General features: G+C 55.7%; 7 protein-coding genes across 7 annotated transcripts; 4 read left to right on the forward strand and 3 right to left on the reverse strand.

Annotated features, from left to right (window-relative positions):
• Positions 1-110: 110 nt before the first annotated feature.
• On the reverse strand, positions 111-1,765 carry LTR77_004673 (uncharacterized protein; the record flags this gene model as incomplete). The annotated part of the gene is made up of 2 exons (XM_064801926.1): positions 111-508; positions 562-1,765. The coding sequence occupies 2 exons, from the start codon at positions 1,763-1,765 to the stop codon at positions 111-113; spliced, it is 1,602 nt and encodes a 533-aa protein (XP_064659287.1).
• Positions 1,766-2,687: 922 nt separating this feature from the next.
• On the forward strand, positions 2,688-4,816 carry LTR77_004674 (uncharacterized protein; the record flags this gene model as incomplete). The annotated part of the gene is made up of 6 exons (XM_064801927.1): positions 2,688-2,747; positions 2,803-3,336; positions 3,384-3,712; positions 3,806-4,057; positions 4,107-4,316; positions 4,369-4,816. The coding sequence occupies 6 exons, from the start codon at positions 2,688-2,690 to the stop codon at positions 4,814-4,816; spliced, it is 1,833 nt and encodes a 610-aa protein (XP_064659288.1).
• Positions 4,817-5,486: 670 nt separating this feature from the next.
• LTR77_004675 (uncharacterized protein) lies at positions 5,487-6,518 on the reverse strand (the record flags this gene model as incomplete). The annotated part of the gene is made up of 1 exon (XM_064801928.1): positions 5,487-6,518. The coding sequence occupies one exon, from the start codon at positions 6,516-6,518 to the stop codon at positions 5,487-5,489; it is 1,032 nt and encodes a 343-aa protein (XP_064659289.1).
• A 679-nt stretch (positions 6,519-7,197) lies between these two features.
• Positions 7,198-9,042, forward strand: UTR1 (NAD(+) kinase; the record flags this gene model as incomplete). Its single annotated transcript, XM_064801929.1, has 1 exon — positions 7,198-9,042. One exon carries the CDS (start codon positions 7,198-7,200, stop codon positions 9,040-9,042), a length of 1,845 nt encoding a protein of 614 aa, XP_064659290.1.
• Positions 9,043-10,287: 1,245 nt separating this feature from the next.
• On the forward strand, positions 10,288-13,248 carry LTR77_004677 (uncharacterized protein; the record flags this gene model as incomplete). Its single annotated transcript, XM_064801930.1, has 1 exon — positions 10,288-13,248. One exon carries the CDS (start codon positions 10,288-10,290, stop codon positions 13,246-13,248), a length of 2,961 nt encoding a protein of 986 aa, XP_064659291.1.
• Positions 13,249-14,083: 835 nt separating this feature from the next.
• Positions 14,084-16,112, forward strand: LTR77_004678 (uncharacterized protein; the record flags this gene model as incomplete). The annotated part of the gene is made up of 2 exons (XM_064801931.1): positions 14,084-14,184; positions 14,381-16,112. 2 exons carry the CDS (start codon positions 14,084-14,086, stop codon positions 16,110-16,112), a joined length of 1,833 nt encoding a protein of 610 aa, XP_064659292.1.
• Positions 16,113-17,441: 1,329 nt separating this feature from the next.
• Positions 17,442-18,373, reverse strand: SPE3 (putrescine aminopropyltransferase; the record flags this gene model as incomplete). The annotated part of the gene is made up of 2 exons (XM_064801932.1): positions 17,442-17,719; positions 17,776-18,373. The coding sequence occupies 2 exons, from the start codon at positions 18,371-18,373 to the stop codon at positions 17,442-17,444; spliced, it is 876 nt and encodes a 291-aa protein (XP_064659293.1).
• Positions 18,374-18,635: the final 262 nt, after the last annotated feature.

The raw sequence follows: 18,635 nt of genomic DNA on the forward strand, positions 1-18,635 counted from the left end.
TGCCCAAACTGCACTACAGAAATCTGTCTTCCCACCGTTGATAACACCTTCCGGTGAAACTGTTCCATCGTTCACTGCAACGCCATCTCCGACGGTGATACCACTCCATACTACCCGGCTGCCTTGACCGTCTTTGCAGCGACAAGCACCCGTCGATCCTGCATACGATGAGACTCTGTCGCATCCCCCTCAGAGTCTCTCACCAGCGCTGGAGATACAACGAGCGTTCTGCCATAGCCGCCTTCTCCGCTCGACCAGTCAAAAACGTACGATGAAGACTGCGTGAAAAGCAGTGTTCCTGCATCGCTGGCTTGGAGAAGGATTTTGTGCAGACTCAGGCTCGCCTTGCTCTTCCTGGAAATTTCCCACGGCGACAACGCTTCTGTCAACCTCTGAACTGCAATCTCGATCTTGGAGTTGAGCTGGCTCCTGGATGCATCATGGGTCCTCGGCTCTTGTGCGAGGAAGCCTGTCAGCTTGCGCCATTGAGAAAATGCTTGCGTAAATCCTGTTGCTGTTGGTCAGTACGCAATCGTAGAAAAGCTTGCTTAACAGGCCTACCTCGCTGCCCTCGGCTCCGGGTGCCGTCGACAGACCCGTCCCTCTCCATATGCCATTGATTCATCTCGGGGATTGCGGTGAGCTCCGCCGGTAAGAGTGATTCAGCTGCCGCTGATCTTCCAGATATCCTATGGACGACCCAGCGGACTAATACAGCCTCAAGAAGTACTGCGGCATCGCTGGACTGCATCAGCGTCCAGGGAAGGCTGTCTGACGAGACCCTCTTGACGCCCTCAATATCTCCTTGTGAGATTAACCCCGGCTTTGCTTCGTAGAAACCTTCGACGTGGGTCTGAATTTGGTTGAAAACTGATTCCAATGCTGAGCTGATTGCACCGTCGCCTTTGTCTTGTGGTATGTGTTTGGTCCAATCGGTCACGCCGGACAGCGTGGTGGCAACTCTTGGCCCTTTGTCGTTCGAGAAATGCCTTGCGCCGTTGCTTCCAGTGCTGGACTGATCCTCTTCGGCCTGCGATGGCGTGGGCTTTGCCTTTCGCCGTCGCAAGCACATGAAAATCAGAGCGCACAACACCAGGCCAGCAAAGAATGCGCCCACGATGCCTCCAGCGAGAGCACCTGGCGGAATTCCGTCGGCGTCTTGAGATGGGTCATCTGTTGATGGTGGAGTGTGTACGGAAGAGCGTGAGGAGGTGGAAGCGCTGATCGACAGCGCACTTGATGCTGCCGGTGAGCCAGGACTCGACGATGGCCCACCAGTTGCCACTGCTGGTGGCGAGGTCTGCCCTGTCTCGAATGCCTGTTGCAGTTGGTCGAACAATAGACCCACAGTCACCTTTCTGGGAAGGTGGTTTGTATATGGGATGTATAAGGTGACTGATTCTCCCAAAGTGACGCTGTCATATGCTGTGAGCGTCGCAACTGCCGTATTCCCAGCAGTTGCGCTCAAGACGTAAACCGTCCCACCGGATCCAGTGCCCAGTTTCTCCGAAGGAATCGATAGTGCATCGATCAATGTGGTCGCATCCACTACTGTCGACGTCGAGACCGAGAAGGGAAGATATAGAGCAAATCCGTTATCTTTAACTACTGATGGAGTACCACGCGGAACATCCACAGGTGTGGGGCTGGGGTCGGCGAGATATTTGAGATACGGCGACGAGCTCGGGGGGCAGAAGATTGTAGTTGGACCATTATATGTCGAGGCTGATGTTGAGCTCGAGGGCGTCGAGAGTGTACCCACCATGTTTGAAAGGAAGATTTTCCAATGGTGCTGAGGATTGCGGCGACGAGATTTGGTGGGCAAGTCTGAAATGAGGCCGGCCACAGAAAAGAGATGTGCAACAACGTCAAGAGGTCAGGATCTGGGAGGGCTGGAGCAAGAACGGTGGCTCCGACGACAACCAAGGGCAGTTCGCTCCTACGACTTCTGAATGCCAATCAACAACAGAGATCTGTAGGACGTGACAAGGCTGCGCTAAACCCGTGCAGCATGCGGGCAGTGATTTCGTGGGTTCGTTTAGCATGGGTGCGATGGTCAGGTGTGAGTAAGGTCTGCGACTTGTCAAAGCTTCTGTACGTTCCTGCAACAGCTGCAGGATCGGCACACAAGCGGCATGGTACTGACCGGTGAAGAGAACGGCCAATACAGTAAAAACGTTTGTGCAAGAAGCCAAATGGTGCATGCAATGCTGTATGATCAGCCATTGAACATGCACCGATCGACATAGTGCAGCAAGGCTGAGACATATGCAGACGCCACTAGTCATGCACTCTCGCGTCCTGCGGCTCGTGGAGGCTTGCAGGCAATATTCCACAGCCTTGCCGGGCCCATGGCTCGATCTGGCGTTGCATGTTGGTCTTGCATGGAGGAGCCCGGAGCGATGCGCTTCCGCAATCACGCAGCCTCGCCCACCCTCCTTCGAATGGATCGATCGAAAGCCCCCCGGGTGGTTTGGAAATCTGCTCGTACCGCAATCTCCTGTTGTTGCTTCTATTCAACCGAGCTCTTGTCGGAACCTCTTTGCTCAGCGTCAAGGGAGTCTATCGACCTTACAAAAGCTGTGCACTTTGCTGCTGTTCATTGCGGCTCACTCCACAGATTTCAGCGTAAATTGCTTCTTGCAACAGCGGCATCCGAAGGGACTGCTGAACACACAGTTTGTTCCATGGCGACCGGTCGCAGGCCTGACATCGTGGTTGGCATAGACATTGGCCAGACATGCTCGGTGCGTGCCAATGGCATGGCGCACAGAACCACCTACTGACAACAAGTACGAACAGGGCGTCGCATACTCCATTGGCCCGGATTGGAGCGACCCGCGTACGCTCAACCGGTGGCCAGGTGCACATGGGACAGTACGAGAGGACAAAGTGGCCACCAGAGTCGGGTATAGCAAAGCCAGCGGCGACTTAGCAACCTGGGGCTTCCTGTCCGTCTTTGACGACGAGGCCACCGTGGTCCATGACTTTTTCAAACTCACTCTGGATGCTGATTACGAGGACGATCGAGGCTTCAGCTGCCAGGATGCACGGAAGTGGTATTGCGATTACCTTAGGTGCCTGCACCGGGAGATTGAGGCTTTCTTCGATGCTGCGGTACCCAATTGGCGGGCGCTTCATGTCGAGTACAGTTTCAGCACCCCGACGACATGGAGGAATCCGGCCATGATTGACAGCATGCAGAGACTGATGGAGTCCGCGGGTTTTGCGTGCCGCGGCCAGAGCGTACGGATGGCGCTGACTGAAGCCGAAGCCGCAGCTATTGAAGCTTCCACCACCAAATACAACATGGGTGACATCTTCCTGATCTGCGACGTGAGTGAACAGTCTGTAGTGCTTGAGCAACGCTGACAGAACGGAAGGCCGGTGGAGGTACCACAGATGTAAATCTTCTGAGAGTGAAGTCCACCGATCGGAAGATCGAGCTCGAGCCTCTGGACCAAGTTGAAGGTGTGGCAGTGGGGTCCACGCTCATCGACTTCATGATGGCACAGCACATTGTCCAGCGCCTTGAGTCGATCAGCGAGCATCTCGACGGCGACCCGTACGTCCTGGCTGAGGCGATGGTGAATGGGCGGTTCCAGACTATCAAGCAATCGTTTCCCATGCCACTCGTCGATCAATTCTGGCTTCCTGTCGAAGGTCTCGCGGGAGCGCAGAGCTTTCCCGAGTTGGGCATCAAGGGTTCAAAGTGAGTACAAGTGAGGGAAGAACCATACTCACCTCCGGCCCTGAGAGATGGCTTTGCGAAACAGTACTGAGCTTACCTTCTTCGCTTCCGCAGGATGGTCATCGACCGCTCCGTCTTGACCGAGATCTTCGACATACAGATCGAACGCATCTTCGCCCTCATGGACGGCAGACTCTTGACGCTGCAAGAGGAGTTTCCAGCCGAGAAGGTCTCCTACATCATCTTGTCCGGAGGACTTGGAAGCTCGCCCTACCTTTTCGAGCAGATCCAGAGGCGGTACGAGATGAATGTAGGCTTCAGGTCAAGCAACACTGCGTCCATACGGACAATGAAGGTTCTTCAGCCGTGAGTATATTCCCAAGACCACGGAGCCGCTTCGTCTGACCTGTCACAGGCAACTCGCTGTCGTGCGTGGACTCGTGAAGGAGCGGACCCAACAGCTCGGCGTCGATTCGTCCAGAGGGCAGGAAGTATTCACCACCAGACGCTGTCGCAACAGTTACGGTGTCCTGGTTCGACATCCGTACAATGAAGCAGAACACAAGGGACTGCCGACGGTGACTAATGCCAACAACAAGCGTCCATACGTTGTGGATATTGTAGAGTGAGTTTTTCCATCCAGACTTGTGGGCCATGCTGATGCGGGATGTTGTAAGGTGGTTCATCAAGCAAGGACAGGAAGTCAGCGTCAGCGAAGGCGTGCACCGGCAGTACACCAGCACATTGGCGGACGGCGAACAGTTACAGCCGAGACAGGCTCGCATCGTCATGTCCACCTTACCACCGAACAGACTGCCTCGCCGGCTGCCCGACGGTGGTTGCCAGGAAGTGGCAAAGGTCAACTTCACCCTAACGCAGAATGAGATGAGGTTGAAGAACCGGCAGGTCTGGAAGCTGAAGAAGAAATACTGGCTGGCCGAGTTCATCTTCGCTGTGAAACTCGGTCCGGCAGACCTAAGATTCGAGATACTCGGAAAGGATGGCGTCTTGACTACGGGTCAGAACAGCCTCCAGGCCGAGTTCATGGATCCGTTGGAGCACAAATCGGCCAAGACTCCGCTGAGGCCAGAGTTTGTAGCGGTGTACGCTCCCACTCGCCAGTGAGGATGCGCGACATCCTTCCAGTGTGCACGGCTTCTTGCTTGACTGTACCACCCTCGCTAGAGCACTTTTGGTCCTCGCCGCGAAAAGGCGAGCCCGACATCGTTCGCCAAACGCACATGTACTGGATGCCTGGAAGGCGTAGACTTGGGACATGATGTGGAGTATGGAGTCGTGAGTCACTGCGAGGCTTGGTTGGGTGCTTGGTGTCAAGGCAATAGCAGTATAATAATGCTTCGGGCTCCTCTCGTGTGGATCAAATACTGCCAGCTCTTCACACCACTCGTCCATACTCTTGCTCGACACTGTGTGTCTTGCCATCTTCGATACCGTGTACAACTAGCATGCGAAGCGCTGTCGTTGCCTCCCGCCTTATGTTCAGAGAGGGTAAGAGTGTCGACGTCCACTGCCTCAAAGTCCACTGGCACCCAAAAGCTTAGCGTGACGCTAGCTTACAACGGGGTTTCTCAAAGTGACTACGCCTCAAGCGAGCTTCATGTTGCCAACAAGATGGACGTCGACCGCGCCGCTGCAGCTCTACAGCCAGCCTTCTTGGACAACGAAGCCTTTGGCATACAATTCTGGCACCCACCCCGTCCATCCAGCGAGTCCCATCAACGCTGCCGCCTGCCGCACATCGAAAGCGGTTCGCAACGTGAGGAGCCCTTCGAACTCAGCCTGTACGCAACTCACGGCCATCCCTCAATTTCTCCACGAGATCAACGTTGGTCACAAAGGCGCGTCCGAAGACGATTGCCACATCCTTCGCGCGGTGAGTCTCGTCGACGGCCTCTCTAGCGCTGTCCGGCGTGAAGCCACCGGCGAGCATCAACGGAGAAGTGTCCGCCCACGTATCGATGAACGGGTCCAGGGATTCTGCAGCTTCAACATCGACCCTCCCGGCAATGCGTGACTCGACAAGATGTAGGTACGCAAGCTTGAGCTCTTTCAGTCCTCCCAGCAGATTGTTGAACTGTGCCGTAGCGTTGTTCATCCCCATTGAATTGTAAGTGCTCCACGGCGTGATCCTGAAGCCCACCCTCTCACTCCCGACAGCCGCACATACAGCCTTCGCAATCTCAATGCCAAACCGTGAGCGATTCTCGATGCTGCCTCCCCATTGATCGGTGCGTCGATTTGCAACGTCCTGCGTGAATTGATCAATGAGCGAGCCGTTACCGCCATGCAACTCGACACCATCGAATCCCGCCTCTTCAACCGCCACCCGCGCCGCAGTTGCATAGTCCCGGACGTAGTGCCAGATCTCGTCTTCGGTCAGAGGCCGAGGTACCGCGCCGCCTTCCTCTGGCACTGCAGAGCTGCTCACCACATCCCCCGTGCCATCTCTCCGCTTACACTCAGGGTCTGCGGAACGTCCCAATGCCCAGAGTTGCAGGAACATGAAGCTGCCAGTTTTGTGAACAGCACCGACGACAGCGTTCCATGCCGCAATCTGATCTCGGCTCCAGATTCCAGCTCGGGGCTCAGGAGTGCCGCTGGCCCCTGGGGAGATGAAAGTGGCCTCGCCGATGATGAGAGTGCCTGGTGTGCGCGCGCGGGAGGCGTAGTAGTCGACTGCGTCCGGACTGAGGATGTTGTTTTCATCGGCTAGGACGCTGGCGAGCGGTCCCATTATGATGCGCGAGGAGAGTTTGATGGGTCCAATGCGCAGGGGCGCGAAGAGTTTGCTGGTTAGGGAAGACATGGTGGAAGGGTGGATGCTCTTGCGGAGGTGTTCTTACAATGACTCGGAATGGAGGATAGGTAGTTGTTCACTCAGCTTGTACTGTGGCGAGAACAACAGGCTCTCGTTCTTGAGCGGAGACATGAGCATTTGATGATGGTAGATGGAGATGACGCCATCCTTGGTGGTGAGGTTAGTGTCTCTACGTACATGTAGGTTGTCGTGATCGAAGAACATGGTAGTTATGCAGACTCACGAGCAGGGCGGCATGAGGCTTCCCGCCATACTCCATATGAAGAGCCTCTTACCTCTCCTCTGACGGGATACTTTGCTAGGTACATGTAGTGTTGGAAGAGGAGGAGAGACATCGGCAACGGCGTCGGGTAAAGCCAAAGGCATCGGAATGGACGCCGGCAAAACATGGACCGACCGTTCCTTCGACCTCGACGCACCATTATTCATCACCGCCTGCCCTCCCCCTCCTCCTTCACCAATGTCGCGGGAGTCAACATGGACCAACATGTCCTGGGCAGGCATTCACCCATGAACATGTCGCACCTCGAGCACCTCTACCCGCGACGCTGACGGCTGCCCACTCTGCTCTGCTTAACGCCGCCCGACGGCTTACACACTCCCTCGACATTCGTACCGCAGCTCTCGAGCCGCTACCAGTTTTCACCGCCGGACCACGTCCCACAACATGGACAAAGGCTCCTCGTCCACGCCGGGCACGCCCACCATCAACGGCCGCAACGCCATGGCCGACGCCCTGTCCCGCTCGCGAACGCCCATCCGCCGCGACTCCTTCGATCGACCCAACAACACCTTCCCCACCGTCGATGCCACCAGCGCCCCGAGACGCTTCTCCACTGGCGCCTCTGCCATCCCCATGCCCACAGCCCAGGTCGTACTGGCGCAAGCCGAGGCGCAGCTCGACTGGGAGGAGCGCAACGAGTCTCGTTCAATGACGCCACGGGATCACAAGGACCCCCTCGATGCCCTGGCTAGATTCGACGAGCTTTCTCGCCTGCCGACCGCTGTACGCTTGACACAGTTGACCAGGAACTCGCCCTGCTTTTTCCACAAGAGATTCGGTGACGCCGTGGATATTGATAAAGTGTTGGAAGAGATCCGTGGAGACGACCAGCTCAGTCACAGCAGACTGATGCAAACCGCGGCAATGGTGCGGGAGGTGGGCAAGAAGTTGCAGCGAAAACCTTTGAGGAGGGCGGCGAAGAATGTTATGATCATCACCAAGGCAAGGGACAACACGCTGGTTACGTTGACGAGGGAGCTCACACAATGGCTGATGGAGACACCGAGATACGGCAAGGACACGGGTGTGAATGTATGGGTCGACCAGAAGCTGAAGAACAGCAAGCGGTTTGATATCGAAGGACTGTACGCGCACAACGATCGATTCGAACACCAGCTACGCTTCTGGTCGCCTGCCCTCTGCTTGGAGAAGCCGGAGATGTTCGATCTGGTAGTCACGCTAGGCGGCGACGGCACTGTCCTCTTCACCTCCTGGCTGTTCCAGCGCGTTGTCCCGCCTGTACTGGCCTTCTCTCTGGGCTCGCTCGGCTTCCTCACCAACTTCGACTTTGAGAACTACAAGGAGCAGCTCAACCATGTCATGGGTGATGCCGGCATGCGCGTCAACATGCGCATGCGCTTTACATGTACGGTCTACCGCTCCGCCGCATCATCCTACACCTCTGCAGCCTCTTCCACCAGCATCAGCACCACAACCTCCCAGTCCGGCCTCGAGAACGGCGCAGCCTCCAACCCTGACACAAACGCCAAGATCGAAGGCGAGACTCACGAAGTGCTCAACGAGCTCGTCATCGACCGCGGCCCTAGCAGCTACATCTCCTCCCTCGACCTGTACGCAAATGATAGCCTACTCACCCGCATCTCCGCCGACGGCATCATCCTGTCCACGCCAACCGGCAGTACTGCATATTCGCTTTCAGCGGGCGGCTCGCTCGTACACCCGGACATCCCCGCCATCCTTCTCACGCCTATCTGCCCTCACACCCTCTCCTTCCGACCTATGCTGCTAAACGACGACATGGCGCTCAAAGTCGCCATCCCCTCCACTGGCCGCGGCGGGGCGTTCGTCAGCTTTGATGGGAAAGGCCGCGTGGAGCTTGGACGAGGGGACGAAGTGGTGGTACGAGCATCTCAATACCCCTTTCCGACCGTCATGGGCCAGCCGCTGGAGTGGTTCGATAGTATCAGCCGCACCCTCCGCTGGAACACGCGCGCAGCGGAGCAGAAGGGGTGGGCTGGCGGTGCCGCAGGACATGGAGAGGGCGATGGAGCAGATATGGTGGGCGAGGAGAGGGAGAAGGAGAATGAATTCGACATCGATTTTGACGAGGAGGAAGAGAAGTTTGAGAATGCCATGAGGCCGCGGACGAACACGGCGAATGGCGTGGATGGAGCGCGAGGGAGTGGGTATGGGGACAGTGGGTATGGAGGAGCGAGTACGTTTTCCGAGCCGGCGGGAGGTGGGCATGCGAAGAGAGGGTGGAGGTAGGGCGAGGCTCACACTGCATCACCGTCATGAATGATTCCTGGGACCTTTCGAGTCCCTTTTTGCGTTGGAGCTACGGTGTATGGGGCAGTCTGGGATGGTTGCCCGGTTGTTGGCTACTTTTGGATTGGAGGAAGAACAGCAGGGCTTTACGAAGTAGACGCTACAATTAGATATGAGCATGGTACTGTACCACGTCACCTGCACCAATCAATGCAACGCTACTTCACCTTCATCCTGCCGCGTATCGCAGACATTTCCATGCAATTTACAAATCCGCTCGACACTTTCACATGCAAATACCTCCACTACCTGCCCTACGTCGAAGCGCAACACGTGGGTATCTATCTTGGTACACAGTTGAAAGGCTTATCAGGCGTGTTGGGCCTCCCAACGCGGCGGCGAATTCGTGTCAGATCCGACGATGCACCGTCCACCTTCCAACTTTTTCCATTTCTCCATCGACGAGACCAGATTGGAAAATCCATCGATATCGCCATCCGGCTGCTCCGCTATCTCTGCTATCTTCGATTGCTCTGGTCGGGCGAGTCTGGCTTCTGGATTTGAAGGGCATGAATTGTGGGTTTCTTGAGTCTGCTGCTAACTTCTGCTGGTTCGAGTTCTACAGTGGGTCGACGATGACTGCTTCCCTTGCGCACGTATTGCGTGTCTTGTCTTGTTGATGGATGGCTCTTGCTCTTCCCAATCGTACCTTACTCACCTCCCTGACGCTGCTTCTAGACCTGCGTCTTGTCTCTGCTTGCAGTAGGTCGTGTCTCTGTCTCTCCTCAGCAGCATCCTCACGCTTGGCCTTTGTTATCTCTGCGCTCTTGGCTGGCATCAGATACATTCTCCACAGCAGCATCCTCCCTTTCTATTTCTCTTCACAAGCATCTGCAGGGTGGGTTCCGTGGCGCAAAGTTTCGAGCTATCGACGTCGGTGGCCATCCGTCCGCATCCCACCAGGTACCAACGTACCACCTCTAAGCTCACCTCACATTACCGAGCATACCATAACCACTGGACAAGAAGATTCTCTCGACGACGAATACACAAATACAGCAATAATACTAATTCCCACGTCTGGCCCTCTTCTATCTGGACATTCCTGCACACTCCAACATTCCTCGGGCCCGGAGAGCTGGATACCTCACCTCGACCCGTCCAAATCCGGCACATTGTTACCAACAACCTCTTTGTTCGAGACACTGCATGGGATCGTGTACCCCGCGTTAGAGGATTGCAGACATGAGCGGCCGAGAGAATCTCTCGCCACCATGGGATGGGAACTCTCCAGCAATGTCCGAGAACGTATCACCACAGAGTGGAGAGGCGTCCAACTCGAATGTTTCGCCACAGAACGGCGTCACGTCGAGCTCTGGAAATAGCCAACCCGGCAGTGCTGGGGCAGCACGGCCAAGGGAGAAGAAGCGGGTTGGATGGAGTGGACCAGACTCTGCAGAAAGAAGCCGCCGGGTGAGCTGGATGAATGCGGAGGGGGAGGAAGAGGCACCTCCCATATCCGTGACCACATATGATCCACCTTCCGATGACTTTGGCATCGCGCACTCTAGAAGCGACAGCGAGGATCTGCTGAGCCCATCCAAATCCCATCTTCCAGCATTGTCGCCGCAGCAAACGCAGGAACTTCATCAAGTGCTCGGTCAGACCCTGGGTGTTCCCGAATCACCACGACCTCCGCCGCCGCCAATCACACGTGCTTCGAAGCCTCGTCCGGCGATCAGAAGGGCCGTGTCTACTCCGCCGGAACATTCTAGCTCGCCGGAAGATGATCTGGACCAGCACACCGATGACGGTCAGCGAGCACATCGCCAGGCACGGATGCGGGAGGCCTTTGAGCGAGGTAAGCGATTGGAGCATGCTGAGCGATCAGCACCTACCTCCAGGCACACTTCGCCGCAGCGCCACGGGCGAAGGGACGATGACATAGAAATGGAATCTTGGCAGCCCAAGGACGAGCATTCCGAGGAGGAAGACGATGACGATGCGGGGCTGGAGATGCCAGCGTTGAAGCGGCAGAAACCAATCGAGCACTACGAAGCGCACAATTTGGTCCGGCGACACACACGGGCTCAGCGGCCGCCCTCAGGACATGGCAGCGATACACCACCTCCTGCTTACCGGTCAGGTGTCGTCACGCCCACCGAACTCGAACCGGAAGACTATCGGCCTGCTCCAAGAGAGTACCGTGGCGGCATCCTTGGATCGCTGCTCAAGCTCTACAATGAGCCACAAGAGCGTAGCAGTAGTCATGGACGGAGCCACAGCCGGACAAGATCAGGATGGTTCCATAGTGCGGACAATACTCCAAACACCAGTACCACGCCTACACCACAACACTCTCCTCCCGCCTCTGGATCAGTCACTCCGACTGGCGGCAGCGGTAGTCCCAAGAACTGGTTCCGGAAGCACAATAACCACTCCAGTACATCGTTGGCTCAACTGGTCGGGAACTCTGCATCGCTCGGCTCGCCAGTTGTGTCTGGACTGGGCGAGCAGGTGACACGACGACTGAAGGAGCAGAAGCATGCCGCGAAACAAGCCGCCAAACGGCCGGGAATGGGCGTGAAGACCCACAGCTCCAATGCTCTCGCTGCTTTGAACCGCGTTGCCCGTGGCCAGAAGCTGGAGGAGGAAATTCGAATTACCGTCCACATCGCCGAAACGATTGCGCGTCAGCGGTATCTGATGCGTCTATGTAGAGCATTGATGCAGTATGGAGCGCCCACACATCGCTTGGAGGAGTACATGCGGATGAGCGCCCGGGTGTTGGAGATTGACGCCCAGTTTCTCTACATTCCTGGCTCGATGATCATGTCGTTCGACGATCCTGCTACGCACACCACCGAGGTCAAGCTGGTACGGGTAGCACAGGGGCTGGATCTGGGCAAGCTTAGGGATGTTCACGAGACGTACAAGGATGTGGTGCACGACAAGATTGGGGTGGAGGAGGCAACAAACCGCCTCAAGGAGATCATGAACCGAAAGGACAAACACAGTCGTTGGCTGCGAATACCCGTCTATGGCTTCGCAGCTGTATGCGTCGGACCGTTCGCCTTCCAAGCACGCCTCATCGACCTACCGATCGCATTCATTCTGGGCTGCATCCTCGGGTTTCTCCAACTCATCGTCTCGCCAGCCTCAGACCTCTACGCCAACGTCTTCGAGATCGTCGCGACGGTCATCACTTCCTTCCTCTCCCGAGCTTTTGGCAGCATCCCCTCCCAAGACGGCGGCTATATCTTCTGCTTCTCCGCCCTCGCCCAATCCTCCATCGCTCTGATTCTACCCGGCTACATAGTCCTGTGTGCCTCGCTAGAACTGCAGAGCAAATCCATCGTCGCCGGCAGCATCCGCATGGTCTACGCCGTCATCTACACCCTCTTCCTCGGCTACGGCATCACCATCGGCACCGCCATCTACGGCATCATCGACGGCAACGCCAGCTCGCAGACCGAATGCACCAATCCCATCCCGGGCCACTGGATCTTCTTCTTCGTCCCCGGCTTCACCCTCTGCCTCATCATCATCAACCAGGCGAAATGGAAGCAGGCGCCCGTCATGCTCGTCATCGCCTTCGCCGGCTACCTCGTCAACTACTTCTCCGCCAAACGCTTCGCCGGCAACACCCAGGTCAGCAACACCCTCGGCGCGCTGGCGATCGGCGTCATGAGCAACCTCTACTCCCGCATAGGTAGCCGGGTGGAAAACATGGCTCTGGACGTCTGGGAAGACGTGCTACGCCCCCACTGGAAGCGCTTCCGCAAGGTCGTCTTCGGCGTGCACGGCAGGAAGAAGAGCGCCAAGAGCCTCGAAGACGGCACAGCAAAGAGCGGCGACAATGAGTCCATGTTCAAGCGGCAGACTCGCAGGGTAGGCTACAGCCTCGCAGCTGCAGCGATGCTGCCCGCCGTCTTCGTGCAGGTGCCTAGTGGGCTGGCGGTTAACGGCTCGCTGGTTTCGGGCATTGCGTCGGCGAACCAGATCGTGGGCAATGCGACGAATGGGACGCAGGTGCTGAACAGCTCGACGATTGCCGTGGGCTCGGATTCGCCGTTGAACAGCCTGGCGTTCAATGTGAGTTATTCGGTGATTCAGGTGGCGATTGGGATTACGGTCGGCTTGTTCTTGAGCGCGATTGTGGTGTATCCGTTTGGGAAGCGGAGGAGTGGGCTGTTTAGCTTGTGAGGGGGTGGGCGTAGGATAGGAAGATCGAGAAGCTCATCGCCGACAGGTGGTCGTGTACTGTCGCTGGCCCACGGTTCCGTTACCCATTCGTGAAGCAATGCTTGATGCACTAGATTGATGCCAGGTGGGACTTCAAGCCAATTATTCCTTGTTAATCACAGTGAGATGTTCTTGGACCCAATGCCGCATTCTGCTGACTTTATAAAGAGCGACTAAAATGAGTTGCACGACCACATCTCCTAACCCGATACCTTTCCTTCCTCAATATGATGGTAGTTCAAGAGGCCCGACGTGTTGACCGCTCAAGGCCTGGGGGCGAAAGAACGACATTGCGACTGCTCGAAATGTCTACTTCATTGGCCTCGCAGCAGATCGAAGGTACTTCCCTGAGTAAGTTGGTGCTCGTTGTTGAGCAACAGAATGGATTTCGGACTGCTGACTTTGCGGAGGTGATCGAAAACGAATGATCAAGAGTTTCAGGGATGGGTCGCATATGAGAGAGTTGGTGACGCCGTCAAAGTTGTTCTTTGGAAGTCAGTTGGCGTTCGGTCCCTCCAGCTGATCTCCACAGCGGCAAGGCTGCAGGAAGGAAGGCAGCGGGCTGTTCGGTCCGCAGGCGTTGCGGCACAGGATTGAGCAGGGGTATGAAACCCTTTCCGGTGCACCTTGGTATAATACTACCTTGCTCCAAAGTCTGTGACTATTCTGTACTGAGTACGATGATAACTCTCATGCAGAGACGCTCGATGGTGTTCTAAGTTCATAATAACACAACACCGAAAGCAAATGCTCCGCGTTCCTTCAGAGTCCGTTGCAATCGTAGTCCCTTCAATGCATGGCCAAAGCGAGGCGGTTCATCATGCAGCTGCAAGCCACTAAAGGCATGCGAAAGCGCCTGACTGGGGTATGGCCAATTGGAAGCACTGCCCTCAGCAGGTATGCATGCTCCTTGTGCGACCTAGAGCGCTTCGACGTCTCTCTAGATTGGTGACAAGCCATGAGTTCGCGATATCGCTTCGAGATCCATGCATTGTATAGGAACATGTCAGCCGTGTACAGTGTACATAGGGTCTCGTTAGTTCTTTTCGACCGTCACGACGGTCACGGCTCTTCGCTTCTAATACAGACGCAGTCAAGAACCGTTATTCATTATGTTCTTCCTCACGTTCTCGTGTGTCCTGACCTTTGGCTCCCTTGCGAACGGCTACACAATATTCGACACCGACTGCACCCTCCCTAACTCCACGACCAATTACGTCTTAGGTCCCAGCACCCGCGGAACACTGGACATCATCTGGTCCTGTTTCGGGGTGTTCATCGCCTGCATCTACTCCATCCTGCATTTCAAGATCCCTCGACGGGCGGAAGGTCGTTCGGCCCACGAACAATGGACGCAAAGGATCGGCTCCTCGGCGGTATTTCTGAGCTTTATGGCCCTGATATGGCCAGAGTGGATATACACTCTTTGTGCGGGCGAATGGTTGGATGCTCGCAGGCAGCTCCGGCTCCTGCACCGCAATGTACCGGCTACAAAGACGGATTGGACCTTGCCGCACATGTTTTTTGCGAACATGGGAGGCTTCGTTCTGCTTCACAGGCAACCTGTGACAAAGGATGACGTAAAGTTGGCGCAGGCCGAAAACGAAACAAGCGTTGAGCGCTCATCAGCTGCTGGTTCCATATCCAGTCATGTTAGCCATTCGCCGGCTACGAGAACAGAAACGCCGGATCCAAGCGATATTGCACAAGAGGACATAGAGTCCCAAGCTGTAGGTGGTGCAGGAGTCACGGGTGAAACCGAGATCACAGCCAGCGTCCAAGTTGTACGCAGCATTAAGTTGGATGCGGAGAAGGCACCTACCGAGACAGGCATTCGGCCTACAGAAGCGTCGCCTGAAAGAGGACAAAACGTTCTCTCGTCAGTCGGCCGAGCATCAGTTCTTGGTTCTGTAACTCTATCGGAAGGTCCTCCTTGCGAAGAAAAGCAGGACAGTGACGGCACCGAGGCTCAAGGCTTTGGCCTGCCGTCCCAAGGAGCGCTGCGCTTCCACCTGACTGCTGCAGTCGTACGGCAGGCCATCGGAGAAGGGGTACTACCACCGACTGGCCCTCCCCTTCATGATATTGAAGACCGGTCGAAGTCCGACACGCTGGCAAAGTCCCTCGTCTGCGTACAGCTGGCCAGTTTCCTATTGAGCGTCGTTTCCAGATTGTTCAAGCACCTTCCGATTGCGCCGATAGAGATCGAAGCTACCGCGTTCGCCATCTGCTCGATCTTGATATACCCGTTTTTATTCCGCAGACCAAAGAATGTCCGGACACCGATTGTGCTTGGAACCTACCAGACTATCCCAACTAGGATTTTGCAACTGAAATTTCAGCACCAGAAAGCGCCAGCACACGAGAACGGCGAGCCGCTGTTCGTCCTGATTGACGGCGCGGAAAAGGACTTCCCAGGATGTCCGCCTCCCGACTTGTCCCTGCCCGCTCTACGGAGGGAGGATACCATCGTCGTGTGCCTTTCCTTCGTAGCACTCAGTTTTGCTTTCGGCGCAATTCATATTGCCGGCTGGAACCTCGAGCTGCCGACCAAAGCTGACAGATGGCTATGGCGTATTGCAGCCCTCGTTGTTACTACCGGCCCAACGGTGTCTGCGGGTGGTTTGGTCCTGATTGACATGGCCAAGGTCAGACATGCTCCACGCTTCATAAAGCACTTGCTTCTGGTGTTTGGGCTGGCAGGCTGGGCCTACACCATGGGCAGGTTCATATTCCTTGTTGAGATCTTCAGGACACTGGCCTACCTCAGCCCTTCGACGTATGACACTCCGAACTGGACGTCCAGCATCCCTCTTGTCAGCTGATGGCATCCGTGAATTCTGGGTCCAAAGATAGTCAAACGCAGAGAGGATCACCTTCAATACCATCGGCTTGCGCGGGAGATGCGGTTCGGAGGAGAAGTTTTTGGAAATGTTTTCTGGTGATGCCGGCCTGCCGGTGCTCCCGGATCGGCATTACCACCAATACAAAAGTTGGCTGATCATGATGAAATGCAGGTGTAAGGCTGTGGCTGAGACAATCATGAGCCACATCTGATTGGTTTTGGCAGGAGCGATCTTCAGTGCCTGTGGCGTCGCATGTCTCCACCGCAGCAGCACAGCCGCGGAGCCTTGTCGCCGCCGTCAGGCCCTCAGATGGAAGAGATGGCTTGATGGATGTGATGGGACAATCTCGCTTTGCCGCAGGTGAGGTTAACACATGTCATGACCAATTGGCGAGAACAGGGAACGCCAAAGCGAGCAATGCCAGACGCGCTCCCCAATCCGTGCTTAGTAGATTCGTAACTGCCAAGGCATAGGCAGGATGACGTCGGAGCTTTTCCGGCTTGAAACGCGTGTTTATAAAGCGCTGGGTTTGCGCCCTGCTTCTTATCAACCACAACAGAACACCTTCAACCAACAGCCATCAACAGTATCTCTATATCAAACAAGACCACTCCAACCACTACACTCCAAGCTCAGACAATCATGCCTGCCACCCTCAGGTGAGTCTCGCCAATGTCCGGATGCGCGCGGCTTTCACGCGCAAGTGAACCACAGCACTGTACTGATGAATCAACAGCGACGCCTTCAAGATCCTCTTCGCCATCTTCATACCCCCGGTCGGTGTCTTCCTCGAGCGCGGATGTGGAGCGGATCTTTTGATCAATATCCTGCTCACGATTCTGGGCTACATTCCCGGCATCATCCACGCCCTGTACGTTCACCACTCCTACCCTTCAAAGCGCACCAGCTGACGCGAACATAGTTATATCATCTTCAAATACTAGACGACGCGAAGCATGGGAGTGAAGCGCGGAGCATGATGCTGTTCTTGCGATAGGAATATCCAGCGATACCCAGAGATTCTTTTGAATGCGTTTTTGGTCAGCGCGAAGCGGCGATGACGAGCGCCGGGCGGAATGATGTTGGAGTTGTAATGTGTGTATGATAGCAATGGACATTTTTTCCAATCACATTTGCTCGATGCTTATGTTTGATTTACTCATCACTCGTAAACACCCCACGAGGTGCATGTGTATCCGTGTATGCCTCAAAACAGCGTTGACACAGTCACTCATTACCGGAGTCCCTTCGCAGCGAGGCTCTTCATCTTAGGGCTTTTCGTCTCCACTCTCTTCACTTCAAAACTCCTCACCGCAACACCTTCTCCGCAAACTTCGGCAGGATGAACGCCGCCTCATGAACCTCCTTCGAATAGTACTTGAACTGCTTGTCCTCCTCATCCCGACTCCACGCCCTCGACGGCTTCTTGACATCGAGCTTGGGATCCTTACCGCACACCATGAAGCCCATCTGTCCGCTGGGATAGGTGGGTATGCTCGTCCAGGCGTACTCGGCGACGGGGAATATGGACTTGCAGGCTTTGCGGAGGGGCAGGATCCAGTCCATGTGCAGCCATGGGTTTTCGCCTAATCATCCCGTTAGTCCTCATGACTCCGCCAGTCTTAGTGGTTTTGTATCTTACCCTGTGTTGTGATCATGCCACCCTCCTTCAGCGAATTGTTCAACAATTCAAAATACGACGCCTGGAACAAGCTCTCCGCTGGCCCGTCCGGATCACTGCTGTCCGTGATAATCACATCGTACTCATCCGTATGCTGCTTCAGATACTCAAACCCGTCGCCCACATGCACCTTGACCTTTGGATGCTGAAACCCCACGCTCATACCCGGCAGGAACTTCTTGCTCAACCGTATCACCGCCTCATCAATATCCACCAACGTCGCCTCTTCCACGCAATCGTGCTTGACAATTTCCCGCAACACACCTCCATCACCGCCCCCGATCACGAGCACGCGCTGCGGGTTGGGATGCGCGAACATCGCCAGGTGCGTGATCATCTCCTGGTAGCTGAACTCGTCGCGCTCGGTGCATTGGATGACGTTGTCGAGCACGAGCACCATGCCGTAGTCGGAGGACTCGAAGATGAGCACATCTTGGTATTTGGACTTTTCGTGGTGGAGGATCTGGTTGACCTTGAGTGTCATAGCCTGCCCGGGCCACATGTGCGAGATCTCGCGGAACCAGCCGTCGACGATGGTTGGGTGTGTGATTTCGGCCATGGTGTTGTTATGCGTGAGTATGGTCGTTGGTATAGAGTCTTTGTAGAAGTTGCTATGGTCTATCACAAGCTTCTGAAACTTTTTGTTTCTCAATCTGGCAGGAACAGATGCCCCACCATGTGGCAGACGTCGTGGCGTTCACTTGGCATGACTGGCAGCTTGTGCCTTCACATGCCGTCACGTTAAACGCACGTCCATCCCGTCCATCCCTCATTCATCTCAGGTCCAGAGGGGTTGCAACGAGCACGGCTTCTCACCATGT

This window comes from Saxophila tyrrhenica (assembly GCF_035928015.1).
Source record: "Saxophila tyrrhenica strain CCFEE 5935 chromosome Unknown scaffold_7, whole genome shotgun sequence".
Taxonomy (NCBI): Eukaryota; Fungi; Ascomycota; class Dothideomycetes; order Mycosphaerellales; family Extremaceae; genus Saxophila; species Saxophila tyrrhenica.